Source organism: Protopterus annectens, chromosome 4.part1 (genome assembly GCF_019279795.1).
Source record: "Protopterus annectens isolate FY-2018-M chromosome 4.part1, PAN1.0, whole genome shotgun sequence".
Lineage (NCBI taxonomy): Eukaryota > Metazoa > Chordata > Ceratodontiformes > Protopteridae > Protopterus > Protopterus annectens.
In genome coordinates this window covers 147,973,399-147,998,152 of record NC_056734.1, presented here as the reverse complement: position 1 = coordinate 147,998,152, position 24,754 = coordinate 147,973,399, and the positions used below count along the sequence as shown (strand labels likewise).

The 24,754-nt window shown below is 38.7% G+C and overlaps 1 protein-coding gene across 1 annotated transcript in view; it reads right to left on the bottom strand.

Moving 5' to 3' along the window:
- Positions 1-24,754, bottom strand: part of PLD1 (phospholipase D1) — a 1,505,857-nt gene that overhangs the window by 250,376 nt on the left and 1,230,727 nt on the right. Inside the window, exon 27 of the mRNA XM_044070047.1 lies at positions 21,392-21,415. Coding sequence (XP_043925982.1) covers positions 21,392-21,415 — 24 coding nt within the window. The remainder of the gene's footprint in view (positions 1-21,391; positions 21,416-24,754) is intronic.

Here is a 24,754-nt window from a genome sequence, read left to right as displayed (position 1 = left end):
AAGATTCCAAAGACAACCACAAGGCATTCTATAGTTATGTCAAGAATCTAAATGGCAATGCTCAGATCTGCTCTGAGCTACAACAGAATGGCATTAAATATACTGATCTCAAGGATATTGCCAATATCCTGGCAGATCGATTCAGTACAAACTTCACCCCCTCAAGGGCCCATCTCAATACCAAAAGATTGCCAAATTCTGGTAATAACAGCCACACAGGTAAAAAATGCACTCTCCAAAGCTAAGAATACAGCATCCATGGGACCAGATGACATCCCAGGCTGTGTACTACATGAACTGCAAAATGAACTGGCACCTCACCTAAGTGTCATGTTTAATCATAGCCTCACCTCAGGCTTCGTGCCTACTGAGTGGCGCACAGCTACAGTTATCCCACTCCACAAGGGGGGATCCACCTTGGATCCCAGGAACTAACATCCCATCAGGCTGATGAGCCTGATCTGCAAGGCCATACATTGTATTATCATGGAACGTATAAACAAAGACATTGGCAACCTTCAAACACTGGATCCGGTTCAAACACTGGGTTTGTGAAGGGCCAATCTTGTCTCCTGAACCTGATTGACTTCTTTGAATCAGTCTCCAGAGCCATGGACAAGGGTAAGGTGGTTCACACAGCCAATCTGGACCTCGCCAAGGCCTTCGACACCATCCCCCACTCAGGAATCATAGATAAACTTACTAAGCTGGGCATTAATCCCTATGTCACTCAGTGGGTTGCCAATTGGCTTACTGACAGAACCCACACTGTAAAAGTAGCCGACTCCAAATCCAGCTCCAGACAAGTGACAAGTGGAATACCTCAGGGTTCAGTCCTGAGACCGCTCTTGTTTGGCATCTACTTGTCTGAAGTACAGGACAACACTAAGGGACTCTGGCTAACAAAGTTCGCATATGACTGCAAACTGGGAGCCATTATTGAATCCCCAGATGATGTGGATATTCTACAAAAGGGCCTTACAGAAACTAATGTTTTGTGCCAGAGCCATGGACTCAAGCTTAATGCCAAGAAATGTCTAGTTATCCCCTTTGGGAAACAAACGTACCCATGAATTACCACATAGGTGGCAGTACACTAAACACCGAACATGTGATAAGAGACTTAGGGACACAGGTGGACAGTGGTCTCACCTTCGATAACCACATCACCACAACAGTCAGGAAATCCTTCTGTGTGGCACACCTCACCACTAAGGGCTTTTCATCCAGAAAAAAGGAGGTCATTGTCCCACTGTACACATACCTCATTAGACCCATTATAGAATACAATGCCCCATTTGGTAGGTACCTCTCAAGAAATCTGCAACAACTGGAAAGGCCGCAGAAATACCTCACTAAAAGAATCACAGGCCTAAAGCAGATGCCCTATCCTGACCGTCTAAAAAAGTTTCACCTATACTTTGTTGCATATCGTCTACTCAGTGGCGATCTCTGCTTAACATACAAACACATGTCAAACCCAGAGCTGTTGGACATGCTACACTTAAAGAAATCCCAATCCCTCAGAGCCACATGCTCCAGGGACCTAAACCTTGTCATCACAATGAATAAAACATGCTGGAGGGATAGGTTCCTGACCCAGGGACTCCCCAGTCTCTGGAATAGAATACCCATACATGTCAAGCAGAGTGCCTCTTTGGCTCTCTTCAAAAGGAACCTTGATGATTAGATGGGAGATAGGAAATTCACTCTGGGGATCACGTCAGTCACCCTGCTAGACAGGGAAGTAAATACTGTGGGAAGAAATAGCCATGGAATTGTTATGGCTAGGCTTGTATAGGCCCTAGGGCTGATAGGCTATTACCAACCTATGAACCTTCTATGAACCTTTGAATTCCATTCTAGCCAGATGCTTTGTTCACATTTAAAGATATTACTAACTTTAATAAGTGTCTAAGATCTTATATTTATTAAAGGCAGTGTTGTTAGGCATCTCCTTGTTTATCTATCTATGCTTAATATGTTGAGTGATAGCTACTTTTACTTAAAGATAGATATTATGTGTATAATTTAAAACATAGGATTTATGATATGTTGGAGGATTTGTTTAAAAGTGAATTAATATCATCTGGCATACTACATTTCCTGAGAGTTGAACATCCACTTATTCCGATTATTCAAGGACTACCTAAAATTCATAAGAATGGCTTGAAACCTCCCCTGTGGCCCATTGTGGCTGGCAGAGGTTGGTGTACCGAACCCTTCTTCTTGTTTCGAGAGAAACATTTGCGCCATACTCTTGATAGGAACAGGTTTGTTTTAAAAGACTATAAGTAGTTCCTTTTCGATTTATATAGTTTTATTAGTACATTAGCAAAGGATATGGGGTTTTACTTTGCCACCTTTGATGTACAGTCGTTATTCACTGTTATTCCTAACACGATTGGCATTGACTTTGTACTGAGATATCTTAGTACGCACAGTGAATACAGTGAGACTTTCATCACTCTTGTGTTTATTTTTGGAGACTGTGCTTGAAAATAATATTTTTATTTTTGATGGTGACATATTTCTACAAAAGGATGGCGGAGCTATGGGCACTTCATGTGCCAATAGCTACACCAACATGTTTATGGCCATGTGGGAGGAGGTCCACTTAACTACTAATGAGTTGTTCTCTATGTTTTCCCCCTTCTACTGTCGCTTTGTGGATGATTTGCTTCTTATTTGGACAGGGAGTAAGGACCAGTTGGTAACCTTCTATGAATAATGGGGCCACAAACTATTTGAAATTTACTGTGTCCTTTTCTCCAATGTCGATAGCCTATCTTGATGTATTTGTACAAAGGCTGGATAATGGGATGGTCAGTACTGGTGTCCATAGGAAACTGGTACAGAAATACTTTACTTCATAGATGTAGCATGCACCCTCAATTTGTCTTTAAGAATGTGGTAAAAGGACAAGCTATGAGGGTGTCTAGACCGAATGCCTCTGATGATGGCTTTCATTCTGAGTTAGTTAACTTGACAGCTAGTCTTTTAGCCAGGGGATACTACCCTGGGGAAGTTGACACCATTTTGAATGAGATACTCGATCAGAGTAGAACAAGGGGCCATCCATATTTTTCCAGTGGAGGAGGGACTGCAGATGATAGTAAAGCCAATGAGCTTGTTAATATGGTAAGAGTACCCTTGTACTACACCACTGACATCAATTCCATTATGGACATAAGAAGCACTGTGACATCCTCATTACAGATTCAGTTATTAGAGGGATTATAGGAGACACACCTACATTTTTGTTTAAAAATAAAATGAATTTGAAAAGAATTCTGTGTATACCGAAGTATACTCTCATGCCAATGGTTAATAAGGATTTTTGCACTAGGCCATGTGGTATGTGTAATTATTGCAATACCATTGATAATAGTGGTTTCTTTACTCACCCAGATACGGGTTGTATGTATGTGTTTAAGGTACCTGCTAACTGCCTTACCCAGCATGTGGTTTACCTTGCTTATCGTGTAGTATGTGCCTGCTATTATGTGGGTAAAACTAATAGGATGCTCAAAGATAGGATTAGGGAACATCTATACAACATAAGGATAGATTCTAGCAACAATGCCCTATCTAAGCATGTTATGCAAGAAGGGGTTAGTCATACCTTTTGTTTTTTGGTCATTGACCGTACCTTTCCTAGTATAAGAGAAGGTGATATCAGGAACTGCATTGAGAGTAAAAAAGGAAGATGGATCATTTGACTTAGGACAGCTAGGGGGAAAGGTTTAAATGAAAAAAAATCTCCCTTAAACCTGTATTGAAATCTAGGTGTTTAAAAGTGTAATGACTTTTTAATTGAAGGTTTTAGGATCATACATACCTATTTATATATATATATATATATATATATATATATATATATATATATATATATATATATATATATATATATATATACACATTTTTTATCACAGAATGTTGGTTTTTGTTATTTGCATATTTGCTTTCATGGTGAAAGTTAGTTATAAACTCATGTTTTATATCGTACGCAGTATGTGCTTAAGGCACACCCAATGCTTTTTATCATGTGATTTTTTTTTTATCATGTGACTTTTATCATGCAGTTAGATTGGCCATGTTATTGTATTTAAACTTGGTTATGGGGTGTGCAATATTTTGGTCTGATGAAGCTGTGAAAGCACTTACCTGTTTTTGTGCACTGGGTTCATTTTAATAAACATGTTTGAAGTTTACTTTTATGGTCCTTCTACATGTTTGCTTCGTTGTATACACTGCTGGATTATTTTATTTAAGCTTATCTCCTTGTTTATATTTGATGGCCCCAGCATACTTAAAAAGGTCCTCAAAGAATGATGAGTTTTTTGTCAGTGAAACAAATCTGAGATGCTTAGACGAATACTTTGAAATCTGCTCTTTGCTAACTTTGAGGGGTTCACTGCACAATGAGCCTCATAACTAATCAGTTGTGCATTGGGCATTGAACTACAATGCTTAAAGGAAAGGCAGTGCTAGGCTGCCTGATGGCAAGAGCAAGGCTGCAGAGGGGTGTTTGACTGGAATCATATAAGTCACAAGGAAGGAAGGGTAGTGCAGATGAGACATGTGCTCATGCATGGTATGTAGTGTCACATGACTGTGTTTTCCACTCATCCAGCGTGAGGAGTAAAGCATAGCAGCCATTGGATAGACCACTGTGCATGTGCACATCAAAGTGTCAACCTTCCTCATCATATAGGTGGTGAGGAAACGGGATAGGTAGGAAAGGGGAGAACAGAAAACAAAGGGAAACACAAAGATAAGATAACTATTTATGAAAGCTAGGAGAAAGGGACTATTTTTCTAAGGGAAATACATATTTTTTATATATAGAAAAGAAGGACAAAGGAAGGCTGTGGATGGGAGAGGAAGAAGAGCTGGTAACACAAACAGCATACATACGTTAAGTATAGTTACTGACAGACAGGTGTGATAAACTCACAAATGGCTTAGAGGTCAGTTAATGGACACAGACATACAGGTGGTAGACAATAGGGATGGAGAGGGTTGTACAATTGAAACAGGAATGGGGAATGATGTAAAATGGAGGGAAAACAGAATGATTAAAATAGGATAAGGTAGGCCTCTGCTACAATAGAATACTAACAGGGAATGATATAAAATGGAGTACTAATAGGGAATGAAATAAAATGGAGTACTAATAGGGAATGAAATAAAATGGAGTACTAATAGGGAATGATATAAAATGGAGGGAATGTACGACGACAAAAATAGGATAAGGTAGGGGTCTAGTACAACAGAATACTAGGTGATCTACAGGGAACAAACTCAGGTACCACTTGTGTGTTTGGTTGATGTTACAGACTGGTTGTTCCTCCAGTGGACTAAATGTGTGGAGCGAGGTGTAAATTACTTGTAATTTCTGTATACTGTATATCGACATTGATAACCACATAAGAACTGCTCAATATTCAGTGTTCAATGCATTGTCCAAGGAACTTTGTTCCGCTTTGCTGCCTCATTCAGAATTACAAAGCATTTAAAGAAGAACATGAACAAACCAAACTCTGCTTGTTGCCATAACTGCTAGACCTACATTTCGGAACCCAAAGTCTTAAAATATGAAAATTGCACATGCATCAAAATGGCAGAGATTACTTCAGTGATGCATCACCAATAGACGTAGTCAGCTTTGTATGGACAAATTTTATTCCAGCTATTCCGTAAGCAAGAAAAAATTTATTTTAATGCCACTCTAATGCAGTTAGAATTGTGGAAGAATCTAGTATTGCATTATTTATGTCTTACCATGTTTTCTATCCCTTCTCTCCAAGTCAATAATTACAAGTAAGTTAAATGTGATAACACTGTGTTCTCACAGCAATAGATGAAGCTAATTAATCTGTGCACATCGGGGTATAGATTACTTGGTTTAATTAATGTATGTGCCATGTAGCTGAAAACTTTTAAAATAAACTTTTAAAGTTACTGAAGAATAAAACTGACATTTCTGCGATACAGTAAGAAAGTCTGCTTTTAAAATTAAGTTTGTTCCACTGCTTTTCTTTATAAAAATGCTTCCATTTTTAGAGACAACATTCTAATGTAGCAGTGTATTGTTTCTGCATGCATTCCTGCTGACATCTGTCTGAATTTGCTGTCACTTACAAAAATAAACATCAAAACATCTCAGCTAAAAGCTACGATTTTCTTCTCAGCTGGAACAATGACTCACAGATCTTTTGGTTTGTAGGAAAATACTTTATTGGCAAGCTACTGAAGAGAATGTAAATTAATATAATTTAAGGTTTTGAAGAAGGTACAATAAACTTGTTCAAGGAAAAGTTTTCTTGGATGGTGGTGCCTATGCACCTTGCAAAATCTACCTGTTTAGCACCACTTGTCAAACTAGTAAACTGCTGTTTGTGTCCGAGTATTACAAAGTCTTCTGTCAAAGTCAAATCTGGATAAGCTTTTTCATTACTCTGCACCAAATAACTAATTTGTCTGCTGTATTAGAGCCAATAAACTGAAATCTAAAAAGAATTTGGTAGCCTGGTATAAAAATTAGTCAAATAAAATGCTATCCCACAAAACTGCAAAGCAAAAAGGCAAAATAAGTTCCACTTTAGGCCTATATCAGACCACGCAGTGTTAAATATAAATACATGTCTAGTGCAGTCAAGGCTTAGTGCAGATGTATGACTTAACTGGATTCTCCAGTTAATGGTCAAAGAATTTCAGAGTTACCTATTCCCTGGTCATGCATAAATATGATACAAAGAGTTTGGTAATCAATAAATAAATCAACAGATTTGTCAATAAAGCTACAAAGATCAGCACAATACTAAATTCCAAAACATTTGCCACTTCAGTTTGCTATGTTCAAGTTTATACCTTGCTTAATAAAGCTGCAGAAGAAATGGAACAGAAAAAAAATCAATTCTGAATGGATAAATAATATGAGTCTAAAAAATCAATTCTGAATGGATAAATAATATGAGTCTTAACCTAACAGGAGATTTTTTTTTCTCTCCCTGTGGTTTCCAGTAAAACTCTATTCCTTGTGTGGTAAATTCCACTAAAACTTACTCTGCAAATATATTTATTAAGCATTCATGTATAAACCCATGAGTAGCCTCACAACCATTTGGTAAGATTTAATTGTTTCAGTGTATTTATATCACAAGAGCTGTTCCTTCTATTTAAAAATGTGTTTACATTTGAAATGGTATCAAACAACATAATTCAGACTTGATCCATTATGTTTCAAGTACCTGGTTTACAAATGTCTCTCTGCAATGCATTTTTTTACTTCAGCAACTGAAATAATGGAGTTTTCTGTTTAATTATATAATTAATTATATTATTAACCGGATCTTAGGAAGTCACTTTTTGTAGGGATATAAGGATAAAAGCACTCATCAAAATTTATTTTGGTATCTAAAAGTACTTCTTAAAGGACTTTATCACAATCCATTATTTCTTAAATAATTTGTACACTGGTACTTGTCTATAGATACTGGATTTGACAATGCTTTAGTATCCTTTATGGAATTTTTATTTTTATACTGAGTGTATTCGCATTGTGTCTGAGACAACATTTTTGACATCTTGACACTTTTTTGCACGCATGGCATCTTTTGGTGTGGATTAACAGGGTCAGTTACCACATTAGTGAATAAATAATACCAACATAGCTTCCTTAATAGAATTTTCCAACTCTGTTATCGTCTTCCACTGTAACTTAGTTAGGTCTGATCTGCTGCTTCATCTAAAAACATATCTGTAACAGATCTCACCACTAACAGCAAAGTGCCAGAGTGTAGCATTTTAGTTATTGTTCTACCATTTTGATGGCCAGAGCAGGTACCTTCAGATTCTACATTCTCTGGAGCATTTGGAGCACAGGTAACAGTGCATTTACTCTCTTGCACACAATTTGCAGTTCTATCCTTACCTATTCACTTCGAAACTTCCAAGGAACCAAGCAAAGGGGTGGCAAGTTATAGTGCCTGCTACATGGTTTATATCAGTAGCACCTAATCTTTTCATCATACCAGATGTTTAGTACCATTCTTTTTTGTGACTTCAGTGGAAATGCTATTTACATTAAATTCAGCAAGACCTTTCATGCATGAGACAGCACTACTTGCCATCACTCCCAAAACTGGACATATTAACATAACATCTCCATTAACTCTGAGGGAAGCACTTACATTTGGAGGATTAGGAAAGGTTTGAGTGGAAAATATGTTTGTAAAGCTGTGAAGAGTTTGCAGACGTTATTCTTGATGGAGTACCAGAGAGCAGTGAATGCTTTACATCTAGTGGGATTAATTATTAATTGAATGAAACTTGCCAGTCAGGTAGTATGAGAACAGTTATGATTTTAAAACCAAACCAGTTCATACTGAAATCATATAGAAGAGTGGTACAATGACAACATTGTTTATGAGGTATAGGGCCTTTCATCCTCTTATGATGCCCATCTGCACTTCAGAAGAACAGCCAGAGATATAGCATTGTTTCTGATGTGAATTATGAGATACCTCTGCCATGCAATTTAAGTGACTATGGCCTTGTCACATTCTGTATTTTATGTAATGGTATGATACCTATCATCACTTATGTATGCACTCTGGAAAACCAAAAAGTAGATGTTTCCATCAACAGCCTGCTTTTGATCGGTCATCCTTGTTTTATATCTTTTTCAGTCACACTTACATCAACATAGTAGGGTAATATAGTGAATCAAACCAAGCTGTTCATCTTGAGTGAGATCAGCAGTTAATTCATCATTAAGTCCATATATAAAAAGATTGTTGGCTGTTTTGGACCAACATAAAATAGACATTAAAGCTTTCTGAAGTAAAAAAGTAGGACTTGAAATAAAGTGGGGGGCTTATCTACAGAAACAGATGAGGAAATGCTTTGCAGTCACTGAAGTACTCAGTAACCCCACCACCATACCACAAGAACAGACAGAAAAGATATGAATTAAGGCACCATGTGAGAATGGAACATTTTACTACTACCTGAGATTGGATTTATTGTATTAAAAATCAGGGAAAAGATGTTTATATGCTCCTCTGACAGTGAAGCATTTACAAAAGTTCTCAACTCTGTTTTTAGTTTTGATTATTTTTAACTCGACAGCAATTTTCTTAGGGTTAATTAGTGCTTTTTCTTCTCGCATGTATTGGGCATCCTTCCGTCTGAGGTTAGTTATTTAATATCGCATGTATCGGTCATCCTTCTGTCTGAGGTGCATAAAGCAGTCATTTGATGACACACATGCCACAGACTTCTCAGCTGTTTCATGTGTGCTCAGGAATGTAAAGGATGAACACCAGTATCTGTATGTCTAAAGCATAAACTGATGAAATGATTCCAGGTAACAAAAGAGGAGGGTGCCTAAGTGCACTGTCAAAACCTGGCCAGACATTGGGAATTGCACAGTGTGTGTATGTGGGGGAGATGACACAAAGTTTAGCTGTTTCCTTTGCACTGGGGCATACCTCTAATCAATAAATCTCAAGTGGACACAAGGTCTCTGAGAGGAGGTGTCTGCTTTTATGGGCCAGGACTGACAGATTAGTTGCGTCACTTGCACTAGTATGTAACATCATCTTGCTGCCCTCACCGAATGCCACCCCTTGGGCATTTGCTCAGTCATGTGCTGCAGACAATGATGCAGACTAATAAAAAAAAATGTGTCTCAATGACATTAATGAAAATAGGAGTCACTCACCCTAAAACAGAAACAGAATACATGCAAAGTGTATATGGGAGGGGTCAGTCAGTGGAAAATGCTACTCAAATAGCATTACTGATTTTTTCATATGTAGATGGCATCAGTTTGAGAATTAGGTGCCAGTTTTCCATATGTAGATGGCATCAGTAGGAGAATTATTTCCAAGAGCAATAATTTATTAGTTAATCATGTAAATGTATAGGGTTGGCAAAAGGCCATTTGGCCCAATAGAGCCTCACTCCCACAGAAAGCAATACACTGGTCTGTGGCAGGATCATTATGTCTTATGTGGTCCTTAAGAGGCAATACACCTAAGTGCAATGCATTTTCCTACCTATAGCCTTGCTTCTGCATTAGGTAATAATCTCATCAGTGGAGGGGCTACAATTCTATTTTTCATTACACTTGTGGTTAGCATAGTATTATTAATACTGCAGTTTTGTGACACTAGCAAGATTGACAGTGTTAGCTGCTCATTCGACCATAGTGGGTAGTTGCTGCGTATTCAACAAGGTTTTCAAACCAAAACAGAGGTCAGATTAAACTTCTGGTTTTGAACATCACTCCATTTACCATTGCAGAATAAAGTAATACAATTTTTAATATGAAGAACAAATGGTACTGTGTTTTCTTTTCCTTCTTGTGCTGCTGTGAGGTATACAACTGGTTCTTATTGAATACAATTATAAAAAATAACTGTGGAATAGGCTGTTCTGGTGGTGTAGCAAGATAAAGCCAAACAACAGCTTAGTTGATCCAGATTAGATTAATGGCTTGGGCAACTGGTGGAGTGGCAGGGAGTGACTGCTGTACCTATCCTAGGTGGGAGGGTATTCATGAATGACACACCCTTAGGAGAGTGTCCCTCAATGAGGGGAGTTGCCCTCGAATGGAAATTTATGATCATGGGAGGTGAGGCAGGGAATGGGATGGACTATAACAAAAAAAAAAAGGACAGACATAGAGATAGACAAACCTCCATAATATCCTTAGGGTCAATGACTGGTCCCAGCAATATTGGAATAAGTCCAGGGGGCCAGAATCAATCTGGAGACCCAGCATGGACATGAATCACGCAGGCTGGGCTGGTGTAGTGGTACCCCAAGAAGGAACCTAAAGAAATAATTGTAAAGTAAATGGCCCCTGGCAGCACAGAAAAAAAACATTAGTAAGCACAAAAAAAAAGAAAAAACAAATGAGCAGATGCTGTAATGTGAGGTAACATCTACTCACCAAGACTTACGACAGAATTATCACTTCAACAGTATGCTAGAGAAGCTCTTTTTGAAGATGCAGAGAGGAACAAAATAATGCAACAGAAGTGAAATATTAATTGTGTATGTTCAGATGATGTAGTCAGTGATGAATAGAATCATTCCACTTGGTAAAAACAGGAAAGCATCAACAGAAACAGTATGACTCATACAGTTACTGCAAGGATGCAATAGTTACAGAGTTACATACAAAATAATGGGGAGGGAGATGTACAGTATTGTAAAGGTGTAAAATGGTTGGACTGGAGTGAGGAGGTTTTTAGGGGAAGTGTGTTGTAGAAAGATGAACTGTGTGACTCTGGTGTGTTCTCTCTACATCCAATGCACTGGAGTATTTAGGCATGGGTGCAGGGGTGCATGCCGGCCCCTTTTTAAACTTTTTTTTTTTTTGTAATAAATCGGGTGCATTTTCACAAAGAATCCTGTCACCAAACAAGCCTAATACATCAGAGATATGACTGGATGTTGCAGTTAGATGATTTTTTTTTTTTAATAACGATCCTCCTCCAACTGCATCTCTGTTGTAATTTTCAGCACATTGGTGAGAGCTTTAATATGGCTACATAAAAGTTAACCTTTTTTTCAGAAGATAATATAGTTTAATTTTAAAATAAAAATACAATCAGACAAAGGACTTTGAAACTGCTCTTCGACAGTGATCTGCACTGAGGTAATACTAATTCTTTTATTTTATTGACTTACCAATTTTCAAGGTGCGAAAGAAGTAGTACAGTTTTCACCGGCAGCATATTACATGCAGTTCTCTGTAGTCTTTAAGTAACTGCATGTAGTGATTTTCTTAATTCACCCCTTAAACACTGTTACATGTCCATCTTGAATTCCATGAGGTACATAGCTATCCAAGTGCTTAACAGCACTGAGGCACAAATCACAAACTGTATTAAAATATTCCAGTGGCTTGTTGTGAGTGGCCTACTGTGCACTTCTAGGTATTGCATAAACCAATAAAGTTAAGTAGGGTGTTTACCATGAGGCAGGGTGAATGCTGGTGCTAAGTAGTAGCAAAGCTTATGATCTGTCATGTGCCAAGCATAATCCTTTTTACCCTATGGTCTCTGTAACAGTTTGGTCAAGCAATTCGTTGGTACCAGCAAGCCTGACAGGGTATGGTGCTGTGAAGAAATTATAATGCAAACGAATAATGTTTAAATGGATAGCTGATCATTATTGCTCTTTGTTGTAGAGTATACTAAGTTCGATATATAGGACAAATTAAAAACAAATGTCACAAAGGTCAGATAACTTAAAACGCTTTTGGTCAGTAGTCTAGCTGAGGGAGGGGGCAGTCCACCCCAGACGGTACTTTTGGGACAGTTACATTTACTTTAAGAGTTTTAATTGAAAAAAAAAAGGTGTTTTTTAAGGGCATTCTTCTTTAAGAGATCCCATAGCATCACATCCTGTTCTTCCGGTCACATCACGTCTGTGCATGCCGCACAATTTGAAATATGGTACAGCATTTGCTATGATCATTGTGCTTCCTGTTCTGAGAGTTTTCATTTTCTTATTGCTGCCCAAGTATTAAATTTGTTTTGCTGCTGATTTTTATTGCTAAGTTTGCTCTGTATGTGTGTGTTGCTGGTTCTTATTGGTGTGTGTGTGTGTTACTGGATTGCTGGTTCTTATTTGTGTGGCTGTTGCTGGCTCACTGTTTCGTACTGGTGTGTGTGTTGCTGGCTCTCTGGTTCTTATTGGTGCGTGTGTTGCTGGCTCGCTGGTTCTTATTGGTGCGTGTGTTGCTAGTTTTTATGTGTGTGTGTGGATTGCTGTTTCTTACTGGTGTGTCTGTTGCTGGCTCACTGGTTCTTACTGGTGTGTGTGTTGCTGGCTCACTGGCTCTTACTGGTGTGTTTGTTGCTGGCTCGCTGGTTCTTATTGGTGTGTGTGTGTGTGTGTGTGTGTGTGTGTTGCTGGCTCGCTGTTTTTTATTGGTGTGTGTGGTTGCAGGTTCTTATTAGTGTGTGTGTTTGCTGCTGGTTCTTAGTGTGTGTGTGTGTGCTGCTGGTTCTTATTGGGGTGTGTGTGTGTGTGTGTGTGTATGTTGCTGGTTCTTAATGTGTGTGTTGCTCGTTCTTATTGGTGTGTGTGTTGCTCGTTCTTATTGGTGTGCGTTTGTGTGTGCTGCTGGTTCTTATTGGTGTATGTATATGTTGCTGGTTCTTATCGGTGTGTGTGTTTTGCTAGTTTTTATTGGTGTGTGTGTGTGTGTGTGTGTGTGTGTTTTGCTGGTTCTTATTGGTGTCTGTGTGAGAGTGTTGCTAGTTCTTATTGGTGTGTAAAATGCCACAGTTAGGTATACCTGGTAGTTAGTGTTACTCAGGCACAAACCCTGTACCTTAGTCACACGAAGCAAGAGCCTGAATACTCTACCCATGTCACCACTTGTGATTCAAGGAGTTGAGTCCATAGCTTTCAACTGTCCAGATTTTCACAGAATGTCTGAAATGTTTGGCTCATACATTTGGTTTGTTTTTCTTAAGATTTGTGGTTTTCTGGCAAATCAGTGAGAACTGAATTCACTAAATAATGACAGCCATTTAAGTTTTAGTCTTCCTATCTTCGGGAAACACATGGTAACACAAATCACTTTATTCTAGTAACTTCCTAAGATTATACAAGCAATGTTTAAAATGTGTCCTTGGTTTTGGGCCTTTGTCCCCTGATAAATGTTGGCTTTTACCAGATTTCTTGTGTGGCAAAGTTGAGATTTAGTTGAGTGTCAAGTGGATTTTACAAGGAGCTTAGAACTTCAGGGGAAGAGAAGTTTCATTCTGCTTATGCCAAATCTGTTTGCATTGTTAGTAGCACAACAGGTAGCATACTTGCTTCTGATGCAGAAGGCTGTGGGTTCTACTCCTACAGTGTGTAGATGGATTGCTGATGTTGTACTTTAACGGGAGTGGATGCTGCAGTCATGTGAATGTCCTTTGGAGGAGATACCTGGATCAACTAATCCATTGTCCCACCAGGAGCTCCAATATCCTAGACTTGGTCATTACCAACATGGGAGATAGATGGTCATGTTCTCATTGGTCAGTTGTGACCATAAGCAAATCACCCTTGACATCCACATCCCACCCCCACCCCCAGTAAGGAAACCTCCGTAAAAAACTTCTCCAAAGCCAACTTCATGCTACTCAAGTCAGAAGTGACAAACTTCATGGCACCCATGCAGATGGGAGCTGACAGTTTGACTGCTGAATCCTACACTAAGGCACTGTATGAGCACATCCACTCTTGCATGAATCGTGCCATCCCAAATAGAACCAAGATGCTCTCCTCCAAAAACAAAGCCAATCTGTTGGTCCACTGCCATAAATAAACTATACAACAGAAGAAAAACTGTTGCAGAAAACAGGAAAATCCCAGGATGCAAAAAAACTCCCTTCCCAGCCTCAGTAAGAGGTTGAGATCCCTCATAAAATCCTCCAAAGCTAGTTACAAAAATAAAATTGCCAAAGATTTCAAAGACAACCACAAAGCATTTTATAGTTATGTCAAGAATCTAAATGGCAATGGTCAGATATGCTCTAAGCTACAACAGAATGCCATTAAATATACTGATCCCAAGGATATTGCCAATATCCTGGTAGATCGATTTAGTGCCATCTTCACCCCCCTCTCACCCCATAAAGGGCCCATCTCAATACCAAAAGATTGCCAAATTCTGGTAATCACTGCCACACAAGTAGAAACCGCACTCTCCAAAGCTAAGAATACAACATCCATGGGACCAGATGACATCCCGGGCAGTGTACTACATTAACTACAAAATTAACTGGCACCTCACCTAAGTGTCATGTTTAATCATAGCCTCACCTCAGGCTTCGTGCCCACTGAGTGGCGCACAGCTACAGTTATCCCACTCCACAAAGGGGGATCCACCTTGGATCCCAGGAACTACCGTCCCATCAGTCTGATGAGCCTGATCTGCAAGGGCATGTAATGCATTATCATGGAACTTATAAACAAAGACATTGGCAACCTTCAAACATTGGACCCCACCCAGTTTGGGTTCATGAAGGGCTGATCTTGTCTCCTGAACCTGATTGACTTCTTCGAATCAGTCTCCAGAGCTGTGGACGAAGGTAAGGCAGTCCACACAGCCTATATGAACCTCACCAAGGCCTTTGACACCATCCCTTACTCTGGAATCATAGATAAACTTACTAAGCTGGGCATAAATCCCTATGTCACTCGATGGGTTGCCAACTGGCATACTGGCAAAACTCAGATTGTAAAAGTAGCCGACTTCAAATCCAGCTCCAGACAAGTGACAAGTGGAGTACCTCAGGGTTCAGTCCTGGGACTGCTCTTGTTTGGCATCTACTTCTCTGAAGTACAAGCCAACACTAAGGGACTCTGGCTAACAAAGTTCACAGACGACTGCAAACTGGGAGTCATTATTGAATCCCCAAATGATGTGGATATTCTACCAAAGGGCCTTACAGAAACAGATGCTTGGTGCCAGAGCCATGGGCTCAAGCTTAATGCCAAGAAATGCATAGTTATCACCCCTTTGGGAAAAAACATGTACCCATGAATTACCACATAGGTGGTAGTACACTAAACACTGAACATGTGATGAGATACTTAGGGACACAGGTGGACAGTGGTACTTGACAAAGCTCGGTAGGAACCGGGTGACATCGCCACAACAGTCAGGAAATACTTCTATGTGGCACACATCATCACTAAGGGCTTTTCACCCAGAAAAAAGGAGGTCATTGTCCCACTGTACTCATCCCTCATTAGACCCATTATAGAGTACAACACCCAGTTTGGTATATACCTCAAAAGACACCTGCAACAGCTGGAAAGGCCACAGAAATACCTCACTAAAAGAATCACAGGCCTAAAGCAGATGCACTATGCTGACAATCTAAAAGAATTCCAGCTATACTCTGAGGCATATCATCTACTCAGAAGCAATCTCTGCTTAACATACAAGGCCATGTCAAACCCTGAGCTGTTGAACATGCTCAACTTAAAGAAATCCCAATCCCTCAGAGCCACCCTCTCCAGGGATCTAAACCTTGTCATTACAATGAACAAAACATGCTGGAGGGATAGGTCCCTGACCCAGAGACTCCCCATACTCTGGAATAGACTGCCCAGACATGCCAAGCAGAGTGCCTCCTTGGCCCCCTTCAAAAGGTACCTTGACAATTGGATGGGAGATAGGAAATTCACCCCGGGGATAACGTCAGTCACCCTGCTAGACAGGGGCCCAGGGAAGTAAATATTGTGGGAAGAAATATCAGGGAAATTGTTATGGCTAGGCTTGTATAAGCCCTAGGGCTGATAGCCTAGTACCACCCTATTAATTATAAATCTGTTTTCAGTTTGCCATCCAGTCCCTATTGCAGTATTACTAGCTTATCATTTTTAAGTCAATTTTTTCTTCAAGGGCAAAAGGCATTTTATTTGTAAATGAAACAATGAAATATAAAGTTGTTTGCTAGCAGCAACCTCTTTATTAGTTGCAGATTTCTTTCATGTGGAATCATTCAGATTACTTTTACTTCTGCAGACATTGTGCATATTTACTGATCTTGGTGGATTGTAATGACAGAAGTTTGAGTAGACTTTTATGATGGAAATATTCTAAATTGGGCAGTTTTGTCATTATTGTCGCATACATTTTGTTTCAGTGCTTACTGGAAAAATGTTCAAAATAATAAATTTAAAACACTCTCTAACAAGTGTGCTGTATTATACAAGGAAGATAATTGAATACAATCAGGAAGGTGAATTAAAGAACATGTACGTTTGCATGGTCCTAAATATGTGTGCAAGGGGCCTATGTTTTGAAAACAGCCCAAAGGTAAACTTTTTCCACCACTAGCCAGATGGATTTTCTTTGAATGTGGATTTCAATGCTGTTTCAATGAATGTGAGTTTCAATGGCAGAGAAGTTTTAATCCTAAGTCTGTTTTCATTGTGAGACTGTATTGCTTTGTTTAGCAGATGTCTATATCAGTGTCTGTGCTATAAAATTTAAAATAAAAGTTTTAAATGAAATTCAAATAATTATTGTAGAAGTAAAGCATAAAGCAGTATGTACATTACAGCATTTATGGTAAATTGTGAGAAATATCCAAGTAATAGGACAGTGGAATGGCTGCAGGGGGGGCTGTGTATGGATGGGGCCCTATTTGACCATGATTTTGTGAGGGGGGAGGGGTGGCAAACTCAAAGACAGCCCCATGTGACACAAACTCTAGCTACATCACTGCTTTTGGTTAAGTTATTAAGGCACTATTGTAGAATATTGTGTCGGATATTTGAATTGAAGCCCAAAAATGACAGTGCTTTATATGTTTATGAATGTAAGTGCGTCTTCATATTTTTCTCTCAGCGTTGGATTTGCAGACCTGATATTCCTTGTCTTCTGAATTGAGAATTTTAAATTTAGAACTGAATAAGGAAATGCATAGTTTGACAGTTTTGTTTGAGCTGAACTACCTATTGAGAGACTTCAGTTTTTCTTATAGCCTAAACAGGTTACGAGACATTCAGATTGGATGACTTTTCAACCAACAGCCCTGATCCATCCATTCACAGCCCTCTTTTTTTTCCCACTTGTGCACATGACGTCAGGATGTCACTTCACCAACAGCTCTTGTGTCCTTAGCAAAATGAAATGATTAAAAATATAATTGAAATATAAAACAAAAATATGTAATTGAAATAGATGCAAGGAAAACAGACAACACGTGAAAAATAATAATAAAAGATTAACTTATTTACAGTTTAAGAACACTATGCAGAGTAGCCAGTAACAAATGATAGTGAATATGTATTTGTAGTGTTTGGTTTAAAGTTTCTAGATAACTCAAGAAAGCTATTTGTGTACATACTTGTGTCGCTCTCCATAATGTGAAAGTTTTACTAACAGCTGCATCTAGAGAGCTCAAGTCATGGTTAATAATGTCGTAATTAAGAGTATATTGATGAACTGACATGACTGTGTATTCTACACAATGGATATTTGTTAAAATAGCATTATTAAATGTGTGACAGACCCTTTTAATGTGGAACATGCAGTTTTAATGAAGTACATTTGAGAGGTTTATGTTTGAGAGCATTATGTATGTACAAGTAAAAAGGCTATTAGTTGTTGAAGGTTAGGTTAAGAGAAAATGGTGGTGATGAGAGGGGTATGAGACTTGAAAGGGAATGAGGTTTTCATTACACAGGAGGATAAAATTGAAGTTGAGTAGCTGACTGGGATTTGTAGATGTCTTGGGGATGGTAACAAAGGCAGACTTGCAAGAATTGATGGAGGATGGGGAGGTACGGCAAAGTTTTATGGCTTTGGAAAATTAGGTTGTTGATATCATCACTGGCATGGATGTTGTCCTGTGTAGTAGTTCCAGTTATACAGAATGCTTCTGTATTGGTAAGGAGCTTCTGTGATGAATGCCACTTGTGAGGTGAACGTGTTGTGCCTTGGAGTGCTTGGACTTGTTTTTTGATAAAGCAGAGGTGAGTGCTGGACAATAGTTATGGAAAAGGTGGTTGTATATGTCAGCTGATAGGAGTTTAATTATGGCTGCTAATCATTTATGGTACTTGCTTCAGTGGTGATATAGAGCTTATGTGATGAATGGTATGTCTGAGGTGAACATGTGACTTTAGTTGAGTTTCTGACCTTTTTATGATGGTGCAGAGAAGAGTTGAGTAATAGTTATGGAATAGGAGGTTTGCATATGAGGACTGACAGGAGTTTAATCAGTGATTGATATTCATGTTATGGTTGTTAAGCATTTGGGAGTACATTTAACATACAGGGTAAGAGATTCCATTTTGAATTATTTGAGGACACCTATTGGAATGTGTAGCAGAGAGAATGAGTCAGGGAAAGGTTTGATAGTATGACACATTGAGCAATTATTTTGCTTTCTTGGCTAAAACAGTGTTTTATGCATAGCCTGCTTTCATTTATTGATTTATGTGGGTAGTAAATATTACTGATGCAGCTGTCCAGAAGCTGAACTGTTGTTGCTAACGGTGTAAACTATTTCATTAGGTTACTAAACCAGAGGATATAGCAAACCTGGCCGATAAATTCAGCTCCAATTTTACCCCTCTCCCCCTCAACCTTCCCTCAGAAATACCATCTAATATAACTCTCTCTGCTATCACTAGGGAACAGCTCCTTAATGCCCTAAGGCCAATAACACTGCATCAATGGGTCCAGACAATATCCCAGGATGCCTTCTAAATAACATGAAACATGACCTATCATGGCCTCTGGAATTACTATTTAACTGTAGCCTCCAAACAGGCTTTGTGCCTCATGAATGGAGAAAAGCAACAGTCATCACTCTGCACAAAGCTGGACCATCTACAGACCCTGGAAACTACAGACCCATAAGTCTCACTAGTCTTATATGTAAAGCCATGGAAAGAATTATCATGGAGATGATCAATAGGGATATAGTAAACCTCCAGACACTTGACCCAAGCCAGTTTGGATTCATAAAGGGCAGATCATTCCTACTCAACCTGGTGGACTGTGTTTGAGAAGGTCACCAAAGCAATGGATAAGGGCAAAATTGTTCACACTGCCTACCTCGACCTGGCCAAGGCATTTGACACAATACCACACCAGGCATTGTTGACAAACAAGTGATTAGGTACTAACCCGTATGTCACGCGATGGATAGCCATCTGGCTCAAAGACAGGGCCCAGGAAGTTAGAATTGGGGAGTCCACCTCTATAAAGTGGCCAGTCACAAGTGGAGTCCCTCAGTGATAAGTCCTTGGATCGCTCCTTTTTGGCATTTACTTCTATGAAGTCAAGGCCAATGTCAGTGGTCTCTGGCTAACGAAATTTGCAGATGATTGCAAATTAGGAGCTGTTATTGAATCTCACACTGACACAAATGTTCAACAGCAGGGGCTGACACAGACAAACAACTGGTGTCTGAGCCGTGGACTAAAACTAAGTGCCAAGAAATGCATAATAGTATCCTTTGGGAAGTCATCCATCCCTGGTTAACTATGAGATTGACAACACACTCCTTAGAGTTGATCCAAAAGTCAGGGACCTAGAGATGCATATAGATAGTAATCTAGCCTTTGACCATCACGTGTCTACAGTGGTGAGGAAATCATTCTATGTTGCGCAACTTATAAACAAAGATATGGCATCAAAGTTCAAGGAAGTCACTGTTCCACTGTATTCGGCATTCATCAGACCTGTCATTGAATGCAAAGCCCCCTTTGGTATGTACCTAACTAGGCATATTCAACAATTGGAACATTCACAGGGGTTCCTCAGTAAAAGAATACAGGGCGTAAATAATATGTCCTATGCAGACTGCCTCAAGGTCCTATCCCTGTATTCTGTCTCCTACAGGCTTTTGAAGGGAAATCTATGCCTGGCATACAGGGATTTGTCAGACCCCACTCTGTTTGATCTCCTGCATTTCCACAAAACAAACAGCAGCAGAATTACCCATTCTAAAGACTTAAACTTTGGTTGTGATATAAATAGGACGTGCTGGAGAGGTAGGTATGTATCCCAGAGACTACTCAGTCTATGGAACAGGCTCCCCATTCATGTGAAGCAGGAAAGGTGTGTTGAAAAGATGCAAGGAAAACTAAAGCTGAACTATATTCAATTTCTTTCCTTATTCATAATTTCTGTTCAAGCCATTGTATGAAAAGGTTGTGTAAAAAGAAAACAAATCTTTAAAATGCATGTCAGAGCACAGAGACAATCATGGCTTTTTGTAAAAGTCAAAAAAGATAATGTGCATGGTATATGGAACCCAAGATGGGGGGAAAACAGAGGGGAGTACTGAAGAATGTGTGTGGAGGCTAGGGTGCTAAGGTGCAACTTCACCTACGTACAGTCCTATACACAGAGTTATTACAATGCATCATTGTTGCAACTAAATGCTAGTAACTGTGAAGGCCCTTTTCTGACATGGCCCAACATAGTGTACATCAGCCTGTTGCAATGTAAGATCACTGTAGCTAAAGGTCAGTCTGTGCATAACAGTCCTAAAATGTGTGGCATGAGCTAAAAATTTGCTTACAAGGGGTAGCAGTGACAGATTGAAAGTGCCTAGGGGCCCTCAAAATGCTAACACTGGCCCTGGGCTCTCTTCCTATCTTCTTTTATTCTGCATACGAGGACTCTAGACCTTTTTAATTTCTTCAAGTCTTTTGGGTTTCTAATACTATGACAGGAACGGATCCCACACAAGTCAAAGTATGATTCAAGTTCATGAAATTAGCAATGTGCCCAGTAATGACTCTTACAATTTATATGGAGTTACATGTATCGGCAACATAAACAAGTATGATTCCAAATCCTTTTTTATAAGCCCATTGCACCTACTACTATTGTAACTGCCTGGGTATCCTTCTTCCACATTGCCTTCATTTCTGCGAGCAGATCCTGGTATTTTATGATTTTGCATCTCTCTGTATGTAAGACATTGTAGTGACTGGTTGCAGCAATTTCAATGATCAGTGCTACTTTTATCTTCTTTTTCGGCACTACTATATCAGACTTTCTTGTATCTATTTTTTTGAACTGTTGGTAATGGATGATTCCATGGGATATAAACTTCAGCATTTTCTATACTACTTTGTGGTTCATGCTTCCAGTGTTTTTCAGCTACTTCAATATTATAATGTTTGCACAATCCCCAGTGCAACAGTCTTGTCACATTATTATGCTTTTCAGCACACAGTCTTTCTGCCATTAGCATATCACAATCAGCAACAGGATGTGCAACTGTTTCCAATTCTGTTTTACAAAGCCTGCATTTATCTATTTCTCCCACATCTTCAATGAACTTTGTAAACCAATGTGTATGTAGTCCACTATCTTGGGCCACCAATATTAACCTTTCATCTTTTTGTTTAAATTCAACTCTCCTTAACCATTCCTGTGTTCGATCATGATCAACATGAGGTTGTTCCAAGAATTTTCTATACTTGCAACTGTATTTGTGCATTTTCCACATTTCTTGCCTTCTCATCTGGTCCTTCACCTTATATTCTTTCTTTTGTTTTTTGGCACATTCAGTTGCTACCTGTCTTTTATTTACTTCTGGTTTGATTTCCATTCCTGACATCTATATACTTCTGCTAAAGTAAGCAAGGAAGTCATCTTAGGTTATTCTCCTCACGTTTCAAAACTTTCACTACATTTGGGTCTTGTGAGGTAAGCAGATATGTATGCAATCCCACAACTGCAGATCTATACATGTAATGAATTTTGAAGAGGCCCATACCTCCTTCAGAACGGGGAATATATAGTTTTGGTATACATAGTTTTATAAATCATTTGATGAGCATGAAGCATCCTTTTTGTATTCCTGTCCAACTAATCCAACATTTTTGGGGCCAATCAATCACTCCCAAACTGTACGCTGGGACAGGAAGAGCAAACTGGTTTATAGCATGGACTTTGTTCCTAGATGTCAATGCTGTTTTCAATATTAATTTTAATCTTCTAAAATATTCCTAAGTCTTATTTGCATTTGTTCACATTTTATTGTTGATCCTTTATCATTTCCAAAATATGTATACACTCCCTCTTGCTCAAGTTCTTTTATATCACATTCCTGACCCAAACTGATGTTTTCTTGGTGCTGCAGCTTTCCAGCTTTAAAGGTTGCTTTTACACATTTATCAAGACCAAATTACATTCTTATATAATCTGAAAAAGTTTTGACCATTTGCAGTTGTGCTTTCAGTTCCTCATCTGATGAGCTATACAATCTTAAATCATCTACAAAAAGAAGAGAAGTCTTTACACTTTGATGTTTTCTGGGAGTGAAATTGATGTTTTCTGGGAGTGAAATTGTAGCCATGACCTAATCTGTTAAGGAAACAGCTTAATGGGTAAGAGCAATTCAAAAGAGCAACAGTGAAAAAGTCTTGAAATATCCCCCTTTTGAATTTTTATCCCTGGAATAATAATTTTGTCCTTTATCATGGCTTAACTACAAAGTGGTTTGTCACTGTTTCACGGTAGCTGTAATGTAATCAATCAGTGTAGGGTGTATCTTATACATTTTTAAGCACTCTTTCATCCATGAATGCGGGATACAGTAAAATGCTTTTTTGTAGTCTATACATGCCAGACGTAGGTTCTTCCCCTTTTTACAGTTCTCCATTATGACTAACAACAAATGTTCCATATGACTTTCTTTTGTTACCCTTTTGTTCTATTGCCACTATTGAGTTTTCTTCTAAATTACTATATATTCTGTCAGCATCAGTTCCAGTGTATAGTTTATATGTCATTGGAAGGCAGGTTATTGGTCTATACTTTACAGGATAGCTTGCAGGGTCACTCAAGTATAAGCAGTGTTTTTCCTGTTGTTACCCAGGTCAGTGTTTGTTTGGGTTGTGCATATAAAAAGTTCTTACTCATGGGTAGCTCTTCATGTAAAGATATTAAATACTTTTAGCCAGCAGTTTTAGGTACTGCATCTGGGCCTTGGGTTTTGCAATTAGAGGCTTTGCTTAACTTTGTTTCAGTCTTTGCCTTGTTTCCCAACTCTTTATAAAACTTTTTGGGTCAGCAATAAATTGCTTATTTTGTACTTTTCCTTTATATTTACCTACATGTCTCCTAAGTTTTTCTATCTGTGCTGATATTTTTAGTTTATTATTTGCGATAGTGCATGATAGATCCTGATCTGTTCTGATACTGTGCATTGTTTTTATCACGTCTGTCTGAGTATTTCTGTTTATCTGTTCCCTCTTCTGTACTCTAACAGAGGCACCTCATCTTAATTGCTTTATAGTTTCCTCTGTTCAATACTTCCATGATGACATTTGATTTCTCCCCTTATCATATTGCCCTGTGTTTTGTGTTAAGACTTTATCTGTTATTAATTTAGCTGCACAGTAATATATCCTATTTACTTCTGTTATATCGCAAGAATCTCTATGAACAGTTCTGATTACTGTGTTCATTTGTTTTATCAAACTTCTAACTTTTGGGGTTTTATTGACTTTCTGTAGTCTATTTCTTTCATCAATTTTAATATATCTATCAATCTCTATTAAATCAAGCAACTCTTCTCTTAGATCATTTTCTTCTAAACTGATGGCACATTCTTTGTTCTCTATTTCCTGCAGGAATTCTACAGAAAGTTCCATAGCATCTTTTGTGCCATATTCTCTCGTTTCATCCTGTGCCATCTGTTGCTCTTTAATATGGAAACTCACTGGCCCATCACCCCACAACATTGTGTTAGAGTTGCCACAGCTTCCTGTTCCTTCCCTTGCTGTGCAACTCAAACTGAACTTTTGTACTGGTTTCCTATGGAATACTCCAATGCATCTTCATATGGCAACTGATCAGATGTTTCCCACTCCACTGGTTTCTCCTTAATTTGGGGATCCATTGCTCTATCCTTCTGTGATGTTATCAAGGTTATACGTTCTACACTAAATCCGTCACTTCTCAGGTAACCCATAACCTCACTTTCTTTTTCTTCATTACTAATCCTCTCTTCTATTTTTCCTCTTTGTTTTGTTTTTTTTTTTTGTACTGTAAAATTTTCCCTATCTAGATGCCTTTGCCTGTATTTCTCTTCAAATATCTTTGGTGCTGCTCTTTTTGTATTGATTAGTTTTGCTTTCTCCTTTGCATAAATATTACACCATATTAAATGTCTTTCTCTCTCCCATGTCTATATTTGTTCGGATGTCTCCCACTCCTCCTGTTTCTCCT